We start from the raw sequence: 20,109 nt of genomic DNA on the forward strand, positions 1-20,109 counted from the left end.
GTCCTTGCTCTCCCAAACCAGCTGAGGCCAAGGCAAGGTCCTGCTCACTCAGTCCTTTCCAGGCTGTTGTGCAAGTCCTCATTCATGCATCTCACAAGGCACAGCAGTGACCTGCACGTGTCATGTCAGCTTTCTGGAAATCAAAATGTTTCTCAGTGTTAACTGCCCAGTGTGAAGCCAGGTGGAGAGAGCCTGGCTACTGATTTAGAAGCAAAATCAATTCTTCAGGATCTTCAGTTTGGAAACAGCTCTGGCAAAACACTAAAGAAACTCAAGTAATATCCCAGAGGGAAACTGGTTTTAATTTTATAGTGCAAGTGCATTATTTGGTGGAACACTGAGTTTTTCTCAAGTATTAGTTCACCATTGTGTGGAGAAGCACAGTAAGCCTGAGGCTTTCACATAAGCAGGTTAGTTAAGGCAGAGACCAGGCTGTGATCCTGTCTCCAGTAGTGACCTGCAGCATATGTTTAGAAAAAGAGGATTATCAGCCACACATAACATGGCAAGGTGGCCCCAGCAGGGTCCACAGCCCCCAGCTCAGCAGCTCAGGTCTTCCCAGAGGGAGGGGTTGTGCTGCCTCCAGCAGCCCATGTATTTCCCTCATACATCTCTCGTGTTGTTTTGGATCCATTTAAACTTCTAGTGCACAGTGGGCTGCCTGATTCAGTCACAAGCAGCAAGAAAAATCTCTTCCTTCAGCTTCATTCCTGTCCCCTACAATGAACACCTTTGCTGCTTGCAGCAGGACAGGCAGTGAGAATCATCTCTGTCACCTTCTCCAGGTCAAAGAGAGAGACAGGCTCTGTCCTAGAGCACCTGAGAAATCTCTTTCCAGCTGGGCAGCTGTAACGGCAGTAACTGTTCCACGTGCAGAAACATTGCTGTACCTTTTACCCTTCATCCTTGCCCTTCTTCAACCCATTACCATGTCAGCTACAGCCTTTTTGGTGGTGGCAGGGAGAGGAGAGACCAGAGCAGTCCACAAAATGCAAGCACTAGGCCTGCCCCCGCCAAAAAAAAAAAAAAAAGAATTCAAAAAAATCTCCATTTCATTCACTTTTCCTGTCCTAATCTTTACAATGGTATTTGGCCTAAGCAAATTGTAGAAGAAAGTTCCATAAGAAATACATCAGTGGCAGCAGCATGGCATGGTAAGGCTGCAGTAACATAAGCAGTCATGAAGCCCAGCCACTTCAACAACTCAATATACTCAAATATATTCAAATATACTCAGGGATCTGTCTAAAAGTCCTAAACAATAATTCCAGTAGAATTGCCAGTAGCCAGCAATAGCATTTCTGAGGATGAGTGAGTTTTTCTGAATCTTTATGCCATGCTTGGGCACACAGCCCGCTCAGCTGCAGAGGATGCCCCTGCCAAGGTCTGGGGGGTCACAGAAAGGTCCCCAGCAGCCCTGGTGAGATATCACCACTGTCACACCAACACCACCTGCAGCACCAGGAGCACTCTGGATGCATTTGTGCCTCACAGCCTCTCCTGCAGAGGTTATGCCATGCCTTTATTCTCCTGTTTGCACAAGTGCAACTCACTTCTCCCTAAAAGAAGCAATTTGTACTGGTCTCATTTTCCATTTCAATCTATTGATTTTTGTATCCATCCTCCAGTTTCTCATGCTCATTTTGGATTTTAGTCCTGCCCATGAGGATGCCTAGAGGCAGCATCTGCAGCCTTTACCAGCTACCTTTTATTTCATCATTCAAACCATGAATGAAATTATCAAATAAAACTAAGCCAAATAGGGCTTTTGTAACACTTCTTTTCTTGCCAAGCAAGTTTTGCACCTACCTCATATCGATTAACGTCAGCTGCTCTCACAGTGTTTTATGTATGACAATAGTGTGGGGCAGCATCAAACCTTTCACTGAAGACATGTTCCATCTGCTGCTGCTGCTCCTTTATTCACTGTGCCAGGCATTGTATTAAAGAAAATGAGATTAATCTGAAGTGTGTGTGGCAAAGAGACCCTGTTAATTCATGATTGTCTTCTAAATACTTCAAAGCATTTGTAAGTGCTCCCAGGAGCCCTCCAGAGCTCTGTGCTGTGCTGTGTCCCCTTCTGCCTGGGTTAGACATCTGCTGCTGCCATCCCTCTGCCCAAAGATACTTCTGAATTGAGTATCCTTCAAACTCAAATTTTGCATAGTCTGAACATACTGTTTTTATTTGAACTGATTTCCTTGTGGACTGATGCTTCATGGAGGTGCTGTGAGAGAGCTTTACCTCTCTAGAGATACAACAGTTTGCAAAATCACCAGCCCCTTGGGCTAGTGTGCAGGAAAACCTCTTGCTTTTGGTCATTTGATGGAAGCCCTTCAGAAGTTCATCTTGAATGATCTTGTTTGCATGTTCAGCCTGTATTGTGCTTTCCAAGTGGAGAACATAGAGTTGGGTCTGTGTTGTTGTTAGATATTCATACACTCAAGGAAACAGTGAGCATGGGAAGTCCTGGGTATGTATAAACAGGGCAGCTGAAGCAGAAGGTCCTTGTGAATTATCCATTCCCTTCAGGTTAGGAATATCCCACTGAATCCCGTACAAAGCAGCAGCTGCTGTGGTTGGGAGTCAGCAAAGTGCAAAGTTTCCAGGGGAAACAGCAAATCTGGCATTGATTTTGAGAAAAATCAATACCTTTTATTACATGTTTATTTCCTGAATAAAACAAACAGAAACACCTAGAATGGTTAACTCCTTCACTTACAGTTGCACAGGTTTCAGGGATGGAGAGGATCAGGGAAAAGCCCAGTTGGCTTAGGGGCTTTAGGGGTTAGGGTTCATGGTGCTGGCACAAAATGGCCAAGTGGGAGTGAGCAGGTGGTCAGGAGGGACCGAGCTGCCATCAAAGCACTCCTGACACACAGCTTTCCCCACTGGGAAAAACACCTTCCTGGCTGATCTTATCTAGGTTATGCCAAGCACAGCCCAAAAGCAGCTTGTGTACTTTCTTTCTTGCTCTCTCAGTGACAGGGCAGGTCCCCCAGCATCCCAGTCTGCATCACTTCCCTGTGGGCAGACCCATGACAGAGGCAGTGCCATCACAACTGAGGTAAACCCAAGGGGCTTCTGTCAAGGCTGTTCCTTTGCTGGAGCAGAGCAGCCACAAAGCACTCCTGTTTCTTGCACAGTGTTTAGTTTGCCTCTGTGGTGATACACAGACACACCAGGCATCCCTTGGGATTTCCTGCAAGCTCCACCTGTGTTAAACATGCCTCTTAGGAGGTTTAACATGGGAGCTTCAAGCCTGGCCTCTGCTGGGCTGGCTTTTCTTGGCAGGTGCTCAGCAGCATTAGCTACAGGAAGTCCATTGTAATTAAAGGTTGGGCAGTTGTGGCAAGAAGCACCAGAGCAGAGCTGCCTGCTCTAATTCCCTGGATCAATCTATTGTGCTCAGACAGTATTTACATGTCTCTCCTGATCCATCAGTGATGCTCTCCTCTGGCCTCAGATAGAAGGCAGCTTGCAGGGAGCCACCTTAAAACCCATCAGTCCCAGCTCTCCTCTCAGTATCTAATTCCCCTGCTTGCTCTGGAGTTCCAGCACCACTGTTGCATTGCAGTGCAGAGGAGACACACCACAAGAGGACAGTCTCTGCTCCATGAAATGGTTGTGTCATAAATAAGGATCAGCACCTGGCTACTAATCAGTTCACAGATTCTTCTTGTGCCATCTCCTTCACCCTAAAAGGTAGGTGTAAGACATGAATAAGTATGTAGTATGTAAAGTGCTTTTTCAATTTAAAAGTCACACCTGAAAGCTTCCAAACGTGTAATAGATTGATCAAACAGTTTTACTACATATAGCAAATCTGCTATGGAGCCATGGAGCTGTTGGTGTGACATGGCCTATAGAGTCCTTTGTGTACTCTCAGAGAGTAGAGATAAAAATGTGTGAAGAGTAGTTAAGTAACTAGATTAAAATAAAAACTACCTTTAATTCAGCACCAATCTGAAATCCACAGATACTACATGGCTAGTTATCCTATTTTTGCATACTAGTCCATTTTATGTTTACAGTCCATCCTTCTTTGATGTTTATATTTTCATACAAAGCCTCATCCAGTGTAATGAGACCACACCAGACCAGCTGAGTTTGCTTTTCCACCGGGCAGGAGCTGCAGCAGGGCTGGGGATGCAGCCTTTGAGACAAAGATTTCAAAGAGTTCTGTGCTACCCTTTTTTAGATGTAAATTTTGCTGAAGTCTTTAAATGAGAGAAGAAATGTTCCATCACTGGTTTTCTCTCAGTCTCTCCTCCTGTGCTGCCCTGAGAAATGGGCACAGCCCAGGATTTTCCTGCTGGGCTGGTGTTCATCAGCCCTGGAGAACACAGCAGAGTGGGAGGCAGACAGAGGAAATCTCTGCAGTACCTGCCAGGGGGAGGAGGAGCACATGGCACATCTTCCCTGCCCCGAGGACATGGCTGAGCTTCCTCTCTGCTCTGGTCAAATTTCACTGAAATAAAAAGAGAACTGGATGCACAGAGGGATGAAGCAGCTGGCTCCCACAAAGTCAGTGCTACTTGCATCTTGAGTCTCTTTCCTCCCTAGGGGCACTCCTGGAGAAAAGGAAGAATTCACCATTTGTCTAGGAGTCCAGCTTGAAGGTTTTCTGATACAACCCAGATGTTCCATCTGCCAGCCAGAACTGCCACCAACACTGCTTGCAGACCACATCCAGTGATGCCTTGGGTTTTAGCTTTTATATTTTTCAGATTCTCTGCTGCTTAGTGTGTAACTCTGAAACTTCACATTAGGTGTTAGTAAGTTCTCTTCACAGGGTAGTTTAGACAAAACAATTCCTTCCCAGAATAAAGGACAACTGGTACCCAAAAAGCAGAAACAACAGCAAAGTGAAGGGGGTAAGACAGGGGGCTGAGACTTCATAGCCTGGGGCTGTGGTTGGGCAATTGACCCCAATATGTAGATGAACCAAAACTTCTAAAAGTGTAAAAACTTTTGGATGGATCAGGATCCATCCGGGCTCTTGCACTGCCCTAGGTGTATCCTTTCAATAAATACCTACTTTATTCCTTTTGCTCTGTCCAGTCTCTGTTCCAGGTCAACCTTTCCAGGCATCACCAGCTCATGCAACCCCAGAGACACAAACCCAGGAGCCCTGCAGGAATGCAAAGCACCAGGGGAATTTCTGTCATGAGCCCCCACAGCCCTTTTGGAGAAACCCAGGACAGAGTAGTCAGGTCACTTTTCTCTTGATGTATCTTCTTAGTGGAAGTAGGTCTGCTGCCTTTCACCACAGGGACTGAAATGCTGTAATTACAAGACTGGTATTTTCCTGGCAGCCTCCGCAAAAGATGGTGCTACTGAATGGGAAAAGTGCCACTGAATTATCAAAGTTCAGGGTGGAGCAGCCACCCAAAAAAAATTACTTTCTAGGGTCTGTTTAAGGGGTATCTGTCCATGTATTTCATTGTTTCTAGGACCTTAAACTTGCAGAACGAGTTGGAAGCTCTTTTGTATTGAAGAAATTACTCTGAATGCTGCAAACCTGCACAGAGTCCATTCACTTTTTGCTTTCTCCTTTCTGTAGCTGTACTATGCCTGTAGTAAAAAGCAAGACACTTTAAAAAACCCCAAAAGTCACTGTTCATCAGCATCCTCCCATATTCAAAGTGTGAGAATCTGGTACTCATTCTCAAGAAGGAAAAAAAATAAATCTCCTTTTTACCCATTCAAGAACCAGATGAAATTTGAGAGTGACCAGGAAACCAATGACCTGCACAGCCTGGCACAGGGAAAGAGGGCAGGACTGAACTCCAAGAAGAAATGTGTGTTTTCCCTGATGCCAGGGATGACTGGCCTGACCTGTACCATGCTGTCTGCCCAGCCCCAGTCAGAGTTTGGCTCTTACAAGGTGCTGCCTCTCAGCCTGCCCACGGCTGTGCTGACACCCCTGGGCAGCTTTATCCCTGCTGTGAGCAAACCCACCGAGGGGCAATCCTTCCAATGGATTGGCTCAGCAAAAATCTGAAGCAAAAGGGAAAAACTCTCAATTACAGACGTGCTAATTGCCACCATGTCCCAACAGCACGGCTGGGAGGGATGGCCGTGATGCCCTGGTGCCTCCTGGTGCTGAAGCTGGAAATGGCACATCACACCTTGGTGTGATCATCGCATTTATCACAGATCATTTCACTTTGTTCAATGCTTTAAAGCGTGTAAATACTACAAATGCAGAGAAAGCGTTTTTACAATTAAACCCGAGGCTGTTTGAGGCGCTGAGATCCCCCTGCAGCTCATTGTGCCTGCAGAACCCAACACAGTCCCGAGCAAAGCAGGGACAGCAGAGACCCTCCCCAGCCCTCCCTGGCTGAAGCCTCCAAGCTGAAAGGGCTCTTTTGGACAAAGAGAGGTTCGAAAATTCTGGTTTGGGAATAAAGGTGGAAGGGGAAATTGTATCCTTTACTCTGAAACAGCACGATCCTGAAATCCTGGCACAGAGCTTGTGCTGTGAGCCTTCACTCCCATTGCCCTCGGGGGACAGACTGCACAGGAGGCTGCACACACTCATCCCCCAGCTTCCAGGGAGAGCTCAGCCTTGTCCACAGGGGCTGGATTCAATATTCACATCTAGAAATACTAATTTAAATGCTGCACCTGAAAATTTGTTATTTTTTTCACTTGTAAGTATGCTCAAGTATAGACCTACTCTAAAAAGGAAGACGGGGATAAAGCTTTATAAAAACAACAGCAGCTTTGGTCCCTGTGGTTTGCAGCTAAAGAGAGTGAATGCTCACTTTTGAAATAGGAGGATGACAGCTTCTCTCAGCCCTAAAAGCCAATGCAAACACTAAGAGCCAATGCTTTTACTGCTGGACTGCAAATACTGTGCTGCCATAGTGTGAATGAAATCCTTCACCACACCTGTGCAACATCTCAGTGCTCCAAAGCTCCTAAGCAGGTGAAGACAGAATCACAGAGCAGCCCTGCTCTCCTTGCATGGGGACACTTCTGTCCTCCAGCAGCAGCTGGGGCAGGAACACTGCCAAGATGGAGCAAACCAGGAGTGCAATTAAGACAGGTTTTACACAAGCACTTCTGGAATAAAACTGCACTTGGAGTGCAATTTTTCAGTCATTACACACTCAGAAACACAGGTTTCAAATATATTCACAGGGCACAACAGAGATTTCAATTCAGACCCAGCCTCAGCTGACATGAGTTGTGGTTTTTCAGTTACATGATCCTAATCTTGTTATCACATTTTCTACTTTGGAAGGAAAAACTGCTTTTTAGAATAGTTATTCATGTGAGTCTTTGAAACCAAATATTTCAAGACCTGAAAAGCTTAATCACCACTTGAAAGTGAAATCACCTGTTTGCAATCTGTTGCCCAAAGTAGCAGGAGAAATGACCAAAAAAACAGTGGAAAGCCAATGAATTTTAAAAAGCACATTGATGCCAATCTTCTGCAATAGATATAAAAAAGAAAACTGACCTGCCAGACTGCCCTTTCCCCATCCAAGCTTAATCTTGGCCCAATTCCAGCCTTGGCAAAGGCTGTGTGAACAATGGTGTCAGTGATGTCCCTTGTTGGGCACACGGCTGCCTGACCCCAGCACCAACCTCTGCTCCCACCCCACTCCTCACTCCCTGCTCCCAAGCTGTTTGGAAATGCTGGTTTAAACACACAAATGTGTGTTGCTGGACAGCCTCTAGTGAAGCATCCCATGCCATGTTTGCAATTTGAATTCCACAAATGCTCACTAACTCCTAGCTCAAAGCAGTGTGGTGAGGCTCACTGGGAGCAAGAGCTGCAATCACTCCATCATGTCAAAGGCTTTCCTTGTCATCATGGCAAGAGGCTGAGCTGCAGCTCCACCCTCCTCAATGAGGCTGTACTAAACAAACATTGTCCATATTCACCTCTACCTCAGATGAGGACTCTTCAGTAGAACCATGAAGTTTCATTTCTGATGATAAAAATCAAAGCCTATGAAGTGAATGGAGATCATTACTGGAGAGGTTTCCACCAAAGAGCAGCATGTCAGCTTCTGAACTTTCTGCATTAGTCATCCTGGATTACTGCTGTGTCCAGTGTTAAGGATGCTTAAGCAGAAACAGGGAAACAGAATATATTCAAAAGCCTCTGTTCTGCAGGTGCTGTACTACAAACAGGACATGGTTAACCTTTCCTGCTATGAGGCACTGGCTCAGCAGCTCTCAGCAAACCTGGGATCTCACTGCCAGTTAAAATCTCAAAATTCTACACCACCAGGAAGCCCTGATCCTGCACAACTGTATTTGAGGACCAGTCACCTTCTGCTATCATGCTGAAAGACAGTAATTAATTTTTGCTATCTTGCTGCAATTAAGTTTTATTATGAGCTTGGGGTATCCTCAATATGCACCCAGTCTTTATAAAACTACCTAATTTTGAAGGAGTATTCAGCTCTTCCTAAGAGCAATCCATTTTGAGACAGGGCAAGATCCAGTCATTATCAGGTCTATACTGATCCACAATAAGGAAATCCCTGTGAATTTGCATTTTTCTCAAGCACAACAATGCATTCTCCTCTCTAGGAGATAAACCAAACAGCCTCAGACCTCAGCAGTTAACAGAAAATTAGTCAGTTGTGTGAAAACATTTAACATTCAAGGCTGTTAAGCCCCTAAGATTTGTAATTCTGATTTATATAAACATCTGATGCAACTACTTAACACAGTTTAAGAATCCAAAGCATTTTTTATAAAACTATGCAAAATGAAAAATAAATATCTGCTGTCTGGAGCTCACTCGGAATGCTGAACTTAAACATCATTCACCCTTCTTCCAGAGTTCAAAGCACAAACACACATTTAGTATAAAATAACATTTTATACTAATATACTAATAACATTAATTTACTAGGGACAGGTACCTTTAAGTAAGGGGGAAAAAACCATTTCACATACTCATAGGAGATACATTTATTATTTCAGACATGATTTTTGTATTAAAATTCTTGTAGGTAAAACTATTATTACAGAACACCTTAGGACATCCCTTGGTATGTATTAATATAAACAGCACCATACAGTCCAGCAAAATTGCACCAAACTGGCTTTAGTTTTAAACTCCTTCAGTGCTAACAGTCAAGAGCTGGCAGTCTGGTTAACTGGCCTCAAGAACCACATTTATTATAGCTTTTATTGTTCTCAGGCAGCAAATTCTCCAAAGTCCTTCAATAAACCATCCCAGGTGTTATGTTGCTGGTTCTGCTTTGTCAATCTCTTCCTTCTTTGGACTCTCCTCTCTGTTTTTGCCCTGTTGCAGGGTGTACACTGATGGGCCTATCCTCAGGATCTTCCCACTGCCCAGGCACTCATCTCCCTTGTAGAACACAGCAAACTAGGAGATAAACACAGAGAGAGTCTTTTTATATCAGCTGCAAAAACCATGGTGAGAAACTGCAGGCTGTGCAAGACATGCTGGACAGTGAGCAATTTATATCTGTTCTGTCTAAATCTTAAAAAACCCAACCCAAAACAAACAAAACCCCCGAAATTACAGAGGATTTGTAGGATCACATGAGTGTTAATTTATAAATGTGTTGGTGGAAATTTCATCATGAACTTCTACAAGGCTATCTCAAAACTCTTCAGTTACTGAGGAGGAATGGATTGTGCTGGAAAGTTTCCTTTCCAAAGGGAATGACATACATAACATCACCTGCATCTTCACTGGACCTTCCCCAGAAAACTGTGCCCAGCCTACAGTGGCACCTGACAAAACAGGAAGGGGACCAAGAACTGTAGCAGCAGACAATCTGCAAGGAACCAACTGGAGCTCCCTGATGTGCTCAGCAGGCTGGTGCAGGAGAGGGCAGCCCAGACCTCCTGCCAGTACAGAGCCTGGTTACAGGCTCAGCAGCTCCTGGCACTCAGGGCCTTCTCACACCTCTCATAAGCTCTGGCTGGATCATTCTCAGCTTCTCTCCACTACAAACAGTTATCAGCTAATGTCCCTCCTGATGTGTCCCACAGGCCCCCAAGTATTGGGGAGGGTGGGTAGAACTTATGCTGGCAGAAGGGATGCAGGGAATGCTTGAGAGGAAATGTGCTGGAATGGATGGAGTATCTTCATTTTGGCAATGCTCAAAGGCATCCCTGTTAGGCACAGCACCTCTCCTCTGTCTGGGACAATGGAATTCACCAGACAGCCTCACTAAACAGGTTTGAACACTAAACCCACACTAAGCGGGCAATTACCAAATTAATGCCTTTTAAAATCTACTTATTGCAAAAAACAACAGCTTCCATTTCTGCATATACAACTGATTACCAGAGATGCTTCCATGTATTTCTAAAATTTGTAAGCAAGTTTCTCAGAATATACAGATAACAACAGATCATTTAAATCTGAAACAATCTCCCTGAAAATAGTAGATAAATACTAAAAATAGAGATAATCACTCTCACATGCAAATAAATTAATTCCTTTGTTCCAGCTAATAAAAAAGCTACTTTGTTTTATTAGCCAGATAAGGTAAAACACAAAAATGGAAGGAAAACAACTTCTAATAACTTACCTGTCCAGGTGTGATAGCTCTTGCTGGCTTCACTAGTGTTACCCACACACTCCCATCTTGGTTTAGAGTCAGGACACAAGGTACTAGAGCAGAAAATTATAAAACACCTGAAGTTAACCATTATGTTCATGTTAAAGAAGGAAAACCCAAGCTAAACAGATCTAAGTCACGATACCACAGCACAGAATTGTTTTGTAAGAAACAATTTGTTTTTTGCAGAAACAGGAGGGCCAAGCCAGAACCTATCCACTATTACTGCAGAACTACATGAAGTTTCACAGACTACCAGAGTTTCACAGACTGAGCTAGACAAAAGAAAAGGTTTGACTACCCAGTGCCATCTGGTGGCGGAATCTGAAGTGACACTCCATCATCTTCTCCCTGACGAGCTCCGGCGGCGGCTCCTCCGCTATCCAGTGCACTCGGGCTGTCCGCAGCAGGTCTCTGTACAGAGCAGGGTGATCTCGGGACGGTGCCTTAAAATACGTTCAGTTATTGCTGATGAGTTTGTCAAAGAGCATGAAACTTGGAAAGTGAAGCATGAAATATAGAAGATGCATCCAGCCATAGCAAAATGAAGGCAATATGAGCAAGAAAGCAAACACTTGTCAGCACTTAACATAGGCTAAAGCAAGCCTGAATGGTTTGTCAGTCTTCTACTCCTCAGAGCCATGTCTCTCTTCTTGTATGCTTTTCCCTCCAACTGCATTTTTGCCTTCTTCAGGCTGAGTTCAGAAACCTGACCTTCTTTATCCTGTCTCAACAAGATGCTACCTCCCTCTTCTCCAACTTCCCCAATGAACACCTCCCTAGCAAAGGCATTGCCTTTGACAAACTTGCTGCAGGACAAAAATATTTCTTAGTGCTCCTGTCTGTTTCTTCTCAATTCTCATTTGATTATGGTCCCATGTACTGGCACATTAACAAGCAGCAGAACACCTCATTATAATCACATCAGTATCCAGGAAGAGTAACAACTGCGTGAACAGGAAGAAATATTATCAATGCTGGCAAGCAGCAGAAGTCTGCATCACCTCATATGATTAGCCATTAACACACCAATTATTTATTATTTATCATATATATTCTGCCTCAGTTTTCAAAATGATTAAACTCTGTCACTGGCTCCTCATCCTTTTACTAGAAAAACAAAGCAGAAATATATCATAAACCAAGCTAATACACATTTTATAAACCACATCATAATAACTGAGATAAAACCCTCATGCTTTAGAGTAGAAAATGAGAGCTCAGAGATTGGCTGGTTCTTTTCAGTATTTGCCCTTTGCTTGGAAAAACTCTATGCCAAAATCTAAAACAATTTGGTGCTCGTGAGAAGCCTGTTTGGAAAAGATGTTTCACATCTGCTGATGCTACACTAGTTGGTTCTTGTTTCCACCAGAGGAAAGCCAAGAATTCTGCCCAGGTTAGGCTCAGATTCCATATAGCAGCAGTCACAAAATACATGCATAAGTCATTTGCAAATCCAGTGTTAATTAACTCACCACAAAGACATCTCCAGTGCTGACATCTTTGTCTACAACAAACCAAGCCTCCTTGAGGCCTGCCAGCCGAGCCCTCTGGCCTATTGTGAAGAGGAACCAACCTAAAGAAATATGAAAATAGAATGCTGCTAGTAACTTTTCATCTTTTACTATCAGAAGAACACATTAAAATAATTTCCCCAAAATTTTACAACTAAACAAAGAATAACAAACCAAGCTGTCTTACAGAAGAGGGCTAGCCACAAACTAAACTAACATCTACTTGAAATTTCATCTGTACCTGAAATGCAAACTAAAGATTACAAATCAATCCATTTCAACTGTGGCATTCTTAGGTATTACAAAAGTTTCAATTTGTGGGTTATCTACCACTCAGTCTTGCCAGTCTCCCTTACTTTCATGTACCAGCATAACATCCTGTTATCATAAATTAGTTGGGAGAGAAACTCAGTTCTGGCAGCTTGAACTGAGGACAGCAAATAAAGAACACTCAGGAGAAAAGGCAAAGTTAAGGTGCCCATGTTTGATGATGTCCTGCTGTGCATCACTGAGGTACATTGTCTTCTGCAAAGTTTAGGTACTAAAAAATATGGAACTGAAGTACAGTCATTTGAAAGAATTAAGGGACCAATGATCTCTTGGTATTAAAATAGCAATTACTTAGTATCAACAGAGTAACCCTAATATTTATTTGCTTTCTTGCAATACAGAACAAATAATAAAGAATCAGTTTAGTTCAAGGCTCTACTACTGTATACAGCAAACTTTCCATGGTTTAACAAACTGAGTAAAACCTGCAGACTCCTTTGGAAATTCCAAAAATTTGTCCCTCCAAATATAAGCAATATTGTTCCATTTATCTAAAAGTAAGTTATTAAGGTGGGTTAGGCAATTACCTTTGTGTCTTCCCATCACCTTCTTATCTTCAATGGAAACAAAGTTACCTGGTTGAGGTTCCAAATACTACCAAAGAGGAAGAGGTAAGTCACAAGACAGCCCAAGAAAACCTCACAGTATATTTCAGATTCTGTCACTACATTCTCTCAAAGCTGAAAAACAACTCTTCAAGAAATAAACTCTGCCCAAGCAGCTTACTGACTCCTCCTTGATGCTGCTCTGCAGGAAGGGCAGTCCCTATGAGCAGTAATTCTAGGCTTCACTTCCCCTATCCTCACATACATCAGGAGACAGCAGGATCCAGCACTCTGTCCCTCTCACATTCCAACCATTTGTCAGAGCCTGGCAGGCACAGAGTGCATGTTCACTTCTTTTGCACCAGAAAATGAGTGACAGCTGGTAGAGGGGCAAGATATTTCCTACAGGCTGTGGGCATCAGCTTCTAATTAGGCTTGTGACTGCAAAGGGAGGTGGGACATTGCTACCTACAGTGGGCCACAAGCTGCTAGAGATTTTTCTATAGATAGTGTTTTAAAAACTGAACACCAGAACAAACCAAAGATTGCCAGAGATTCAGTGTTGCTCACCTCAAGAAGGAATTTTTCAAAGTTTCTTTCACCAATGAAACAGACCCCCATACTCTGAAAAAGGAACATGGAATTGAATACACAAAAGCAGAGAAAAACATTTGAAATAATGTCAATTAATAATCAGTCCAAGATTTTTTTCTCCCTCCTGTGTACCCCAAACTATTTTAGGCATCTCATAAACAAATCCACATCATCTGCTGCAACATAGGTAAACTAATTCTATACAGAATCAGTGAGAGCTGTAAGCACAGAAGTAAGAAGGAAAATAGAAAATAGAACACCTGTTCAAGAAATACATTAACCTCAGTGACTAGATTGTATGTACATTAAAAACAGATGTCTCTTTCATATTAAAGTACAAAAGTAACAAAATGGCAAAGTGGTGGTCCATCTCTGGAAAAAATCACTTCCAGAACCAAATAGGCTTCTCCTTCCCTTCCAGTTACTGCTATCATTCTTCAAACACATATTTACTGAGGCTGAATATAAGCATGAAAAGCAATCAAGGCAGCATCAGCAACATAACTACTGCCTGCCTGCATTACAGTTTTTGAGATCGACTCACGAAGTCTTAGTTCTCAGAGAAATGTAACTTTTTTTTTTAAAGAGTAACTGAGGAAAAACAGTATTATCAAATTTCTAAAGACATAGTGAGAAGTAATTTTAAGAGAGGAAGCTCTTAAAAGCTGTGGAGAATAAAGAACAAAAGCTTCTCCCTTGCTGCGCTAGAGGATGCTCTCCTTTAGGCTCACAACATCCTACATATTCACCTTCATCTTAGTTCTTGTGATACAACAGCAGACAATATACCTGCAAGCTAACTACACAACTAACCACAAACTCCTAAAAGTACTTTTAACGAAGTAGCCAACTATGAAAAATGCTTCCCAACCTATTATATTATTCTTTCCTATCAAAAATGGACAGGTTGCCACAAGTTAATGTTCAAAAAGTTCAGGAAAGTTGTTTTAGAGAGAAATACAAATCAAAAGAGTGTTAAGTGTTACCATGCCTCTTTTTTCTTTAGCACATGATGAAGGTCATGTTCTGCTGCTATCTTCTTTACAAAACTTTTTGTTAAATCCCCTAAAGGGAAGATGGTTTTCCTCAAAGCATCCTGTGAAATCTGACTTAGAAAGAAGGTCTGGTCCTTAAAGAGGTCAGCCCCTTGAAGGAGTTTCACAGCTGCAAAGCGAAACACATAGAACATCTCAACATAACTACTATTAATAGTTCAAATTGCTTTAGTATTTTGTTTGACCATCAACATTTCTGATTAATTTTTTTCAAATACATGTTAGAGACAGTATTTTACATGGTTTTAAAAATATAATGGAAACACTTGGATAATTTTTCATCACTAAAAAGATCTACAAGATTCTGGTTTTGTACTATGCAGAATCTTACAAAGACACATACTGCCTCATTTATTTCAATAGTGCATCTGTCATCGGCAAGGACATAGACAAATCAAAAAAACAAAAACAACTTTTCATATTTCCTGTGAAAGAGAATGAAGATTCAAATACCTTGGAGTAAACTGTTCTTCAAAAAAACACTGTTTTGCCCTGAAATCACCCTATTAGAGATCAACTATTTGAGCAATCAGGGGAGTTACTACCAATGCTCAGAGATGAGAGTTTGACCTTTTTCTTTAAAATAGATGAAAACTCCTGATTACCCAGATGAAATAAAATCAGTAAAACTTTTCAATCATGTTCTGCCCCTTCTCTTTAAAATAGCTCTGCTGTTGTACAAACACTACTTAGATGTTTCTTGACTCAAATCCAAACTACAGACCAATAGTTCAGTCACAACTGGTGATATGAAATCTCAGTCATGGGGCAAGGAAGCCCATCACAAAACACATCTGTAAATCACAGTCTGCCACATATATAGACCACAGGTCCAACTGGGGCCATTTCAACTTCCCAGAAGTAAAATTAAAACAAAGAAACAAATAAACCTCTTTAACTCCAGCAGGGAATCTGTAATGTAAAATCATCACTGTGGCAGTTTTGCATAGCTTTAGTTTACAAGTTTTTTTTCCCCTCTGGGTACAGCATATTTTCACCATATATTACACATTCATCTAACTCTTAAAACAAGAAAATGTAATCCTTGATAAGTCAGGGTCATTTTTAGTAATGTAAACACCTTGTTTAGCACAAACAACTGTTTACAAAGGCTGGTATTTAATTAGTAATCATTGTGTGTAAGGTCACAAACATCTCTGATTCTATGACTCCAAATATAGTTTACATTTCCCTTTCTCATGTAGGACAAAACATGAAATCAAGACACAACTTACTATTTCTAACTTCAAAACGGTTTCTGAAAAGCTTCTGTGGTCTTTTAGTATGTTTCTGTTGAAACACTTCCTCATCCTCCAGTGAGGTCCTGGCATAATGCCCAGTAGCAATTGCATCTGCTCCTATTAAGGAAAGAAAAACCAAACATAACATAAAGGCACAAACTTGAAATTCACAGCTCAAAACACAATTGCAAACATACAGTAAGAAAAGCAGAAAGCAATGAAAGAAGAAAACCTATAGAGAAGTCTTATACTGACAATAATTGTACTCCTGTTATTTAAATAATGTAAACTATTCACCAGCATGCCAGCACTTGTGCTTTTGTACTTTAAGGACCACCTAAGAATGTAAAACTTAATGGTCAGGTCAATGCATGCTCCTGAAATAAATCTGTTGCTACATATGAGCAACCTAATCTAGTGGAAGATGTCCCTGCCCAGGGCAGAGGAGCTGGACTAGATGACCTTTAAAGGTCCCTCCCAACCTGAACCATTCTATGATTCTTTATGTTAGAGCAATCTTAAAACCAAATACTTCACAATTATTGACACTCCTAAAGAGATATCAGTTAGGCATGCACATGAACTCATTTATTTCCCCACCTTTTAAAGAGTTTGTTTCCTTTCAGCATTTCCATGGCACACACTCTGTACTGACACACTTGAAAATGCCTTACCAAGGTTATCCATAGCATAATGCAGGAAGTAGTTGAATTTGATGTGCTTGTTACACAAAATATCAGGATTAGGCGTCCTTCCCAATTCATACTCTTTCAAGAGGTCACTGTAAAATAAAGATTCAAATGTCTATCAGAATCATCAACATGCATAATACTATCAGAAACTGGACAGTGTTTAAATATGAGAAGCTGAGTTCCAGCCCCAGAGGAGACCCAGTCACTGTAAACATTTTATGTTAGAAATAAAATACCCATTATATTTTAATGTGCAAAAAAACAATGTTTGAAACATTTTCTCCAAAGTGCACTGAGAACAGAGTCAAATTATGACTTACTATCTTGTAACCCTGCTTTATTAAATTAATATTCCCTCTGGGCAGATGTGGCTGTCCACTGTGCACATCCTACTCGTCTCTCACAGAATACTTACCTTCAGAATTAAACAACCTATTTAAATTTTCAGTGGGACAATATGGTGGTACACACCAGGAGTGTTACAGCTGAACAGACAGTAATTTCAGCTGCAATGATGTCACCACAAGCAGTTACTCATGGGGCTTAATTTTAGAGACTTTTTCCTGTCCTTTTTTTTTTCCTTTCTAGAAATTCTAAGTTTCTCAAAGTTATGTTATAGTTTTACACTGCAGCATAATTACTTAGCATTATTCACTTGAAAATGCTGAAATAGTAACTAATGAAATTAAACCAGCATACAGTGCTACCCTGAGATATCAGAAGGCCTTATCACTGCATCATTTTGTTTGTCTGTAGCCACTCCACTCAAGATGAACTGAGGGCACAGACTGGATTTAAAAGAACAACAGCAATACTAACATACTTTTCTCCATCTGAAACAGAATCAATTGCTTCTTCCTTACCATGTGACAATATATTAAAAAATAGAAAACAAAGCAACATATCTCTCATTTTCTCTAACTCATTTTTAAAGTGCTGAATTCAACTCATACTAATAATTAAAACACCTGGATCTACCCAGAGCTGCCTCCTTCTTGCTGGCTCACAGTGCACTCTTATGGTACCCTAGGAGTTCTATAAACCAGTCACCACAAAGCCACCCTCCCACCAATTCAGACCTTCTAGTGAAGCACAGAACCAGAGAAAGGGCAGTGGAGGGTGTCTACTGGATTCCCCTCTGACAGAGAGAACTGAAACAGGCTTTGCACAAACCATGGAAAAAACAAGACCTGGAACAGTTCTCCTGATAAAAGGTGTTTTATGGTGATCTCTCTTTAAAGACAGATCCAGAGGAGGAGTAAATTTAAGATCAGTGATGACAGTAAAGAAGAAAAGGATGGTGAAACAAACCAGGACACTTGTAACAGAATGTTAGGAAACACTGTACGAATAAACCCCAAGAAGTTTTGTAGCACTTACTCATTCTCTCACACCAAAAGGAAAAAATGGAGTGAACTTTCCCAGAAAAGAGCTGTTTGGCTGTTTTCTTCACTGACTATGCAAAAGTTTGGTGCCCAGCCTGATGTCATTTTAACATGCAGTACAAGTAGCGTGACCAGGCTATTCCTCAGTTTCATGTACGGTAATAGCAGCACTACTTGAAGGGGGATGATGAAGATGAGGGAACAATTTTTATGTACTTATGTCCAGAGCACAAAGATAAATTATGCTATTATACCAACGTGCCCCTTCTTGTCCTACCTTCCAAGAAAATCTTTCAGCTTTTCCTATGCAGAACTTGCCTTAAAGTCCAACAAATTCACAGAAATCTGAGCACCTTTTTTTAGACAACAGTTTCAGGTTTGTTATAAGTTTAAAGAAGCAAGGCTATGCCACAAACATTTTGGGCTAACCTGGATTCAGCACACATTATGTAAAATGTACTGCTTAAGTTACACACACAGATAGTAACAGCACCTCATTAAATAATTTTTTTCAAGTTGCAGTAACGTTGGGCCAGTATATCAATAGCTGAAGAAATAAGCTGCAACAAAGCAATTACTACACATTCATACAAGGAGAAATCTCTACTAACTTAAAAAATAAAATATATATATATATATTAAAAGCAAAATATAAATTCTGACCGCAAATACAAATGAGAGAAAAAATAATTCTTCAATATTTATTTAAGCTTCAGGGCTTTCTCTGAGCATTAATAAAACTGCAGTGAATTGCCACTGCTCATTATCTGTCCATTCTTGTCACACAATACCACACTAACATACTGAAAGACCATCTATGGTAATTGTGTTTCTACCTGAATACTTCATTCCAGTATTCCTTCACGTAGGAAACCTGGTGAAACGGGATATCAAGCTTCTGGCACACCCGATAAGCATCTTCGCAATCTCTGTCAACAGAGCAAGCTCCCTGCTCATCCAGAGGGTCCCAGTTCTTCATAAACACACCTGTCACCTGGTAGCCTATGAAATGAAGGCAAGAACGACTTAGAAAGTCAAATTCTTACAGCCTAGACACAAACCCTGTGTTTCTCAAGAACAGCTTTAGTAACTGCATCTTACCGAAGATGTGAGTAGCTCTGTGCTACGTTTTACAGTACAGTTACTGTACAGGTATATTTTTTCTCTAGGTGACAGCTAACCCAAGCTGCTTTAGCAGCCGAACGCGACGCTAAGTCAGTCCCATCCCCGGCCCCTCTTTTACGCCGTCCGCGGCCCCGCGGTGCCCGGCCCAGCCCGGCCTGGGGCCGCTCCACGGGCGAGGCCGTGCGCGGGGACCGAGAGGGGAGGCGCGGGCCCGCAGCGCGGCACAGGGCCGGGCACAGGGCCGGGCCCAGGGCCGGGCCCCGCTGCCCTCCCTCCCTCCGTGCCGGCCCCAGCCCCGCACCTCGGCGGCGCAGCAGCAGCGCGGCCACGGCGCTGTCCACGCCGCCGGACACGGCGCAGGCCACGCGGCGCCCCTGGGCCGCCAGCATCGCCCCGCCGCCGCTTCCGCCCGCCCGCCCCGCTGCCCACGGCGCCTGCGCCGCGCCGGGCAGGGCAGAGCCGGGCAGGGCAGAGCCGGCAGAGCTGCGCCGGGCAGGGCAGAGCGGGGCAGGGCAGGGCAGAGCCGGGCAGGGCAGGGCCGGGCAGAGCCGGCAGAGCTGCGCCGGGCAGGGCAGAGCCGGGCAGGGCAGGGCAGAGCCGGGCAGGGCAGGGCAGAGCCGGGCAGGGCAGAGCCGGCAGAGCTGCGCCGGGCAGGGCAGAGCGGGGCAGGGCAGGGCAGAGCCGGGCAGGGCAGGGCCGGGCAGAGCCGGGCAGGGCAGAGCCGGCAGAGCTGCGCCGGGCAGGGCAGAGCCGGGCAGGGCAGGGCCGGGCCGGCAGGGCAGAGCCGGCAGAGCCGCGCCGGGCAGGGCAGAGCCGCGCCGGGCAGGGCAGAGCCGGGCAGGGCAGAGCCGGCAGAGCCGGGTAGGGCAGGGCAGGACAGAACCGAGCCGGGCAGGGCAGAGCCGGCAGAGCCGCGCCGGGCAGGGCAGAGCCGGGCAGGGCAGAGCCGCGCGGAGAAGGGGCAGAGAACGGCCCTGGCCCCCACCAGGCCACCCGCATTCCTCACATGCTCGGCCCCACCGCTCCTACTGAGCTACAGGACCCACCACCG

The 20,109-nt window shown here is 43.5% G+C and overlaps 1 protein-coding gene across 1 annotated transcript; it reads right to left on the minus strand.

The window, feature by feature from the left end:
• Window positions 1-8,921: 8,921 nt before the first annotated feature.
• TRMU (tRNA mitochondrial 2-thiouridylase) lies at window positions 8,922-19,479 on the minus strand. Its single transcript, XM_056482160.1, has 11 exons — window positions 19,360-19,479; window positions 18,770-18,935; window positions 16,531-16,637; window positions 15,851-15,973; window positions 14,552-14,724; window positions 13,537-13,590; window positions 12,949-13,015; window positions 12,053-12,153; window positions 10,879-11,023; window positions 10,548-10,630; window positions 8,922-9,367 (listed from the first exon to the last, which is right to left on the minus strand). Exons 1-11 carry the CDS (start codon window positions 19,445-19,447, stop codon window positions 9,221-9,223), a joined length of 1,254 nt encoding a protein of 417 aa, XP_056338135.1. The 5' UTR covers window positions 19,448-19,479; the 3' UTR covers window positions 8,922-9,220.
• Between the last annotated feature and the right edge of the window lie 630 nt (window positions 19,480-20,109).

This window comes from Oenanthe melanoleuca, chromosome 1A, assembly GCF_029582105.1.
Source record: "Oenanthe melanoleuca isolate GR-GAL-2019-014 chromosome 1A, OMel1.0, whole genome shotgun sequence".
Classification (NCBI taxonomy): Eukaryota; Metazoa; Chordata; class Aves; order Passeriformes; family Muscicapidae; genus Oenanthe; species Oenanthe melanoleuca.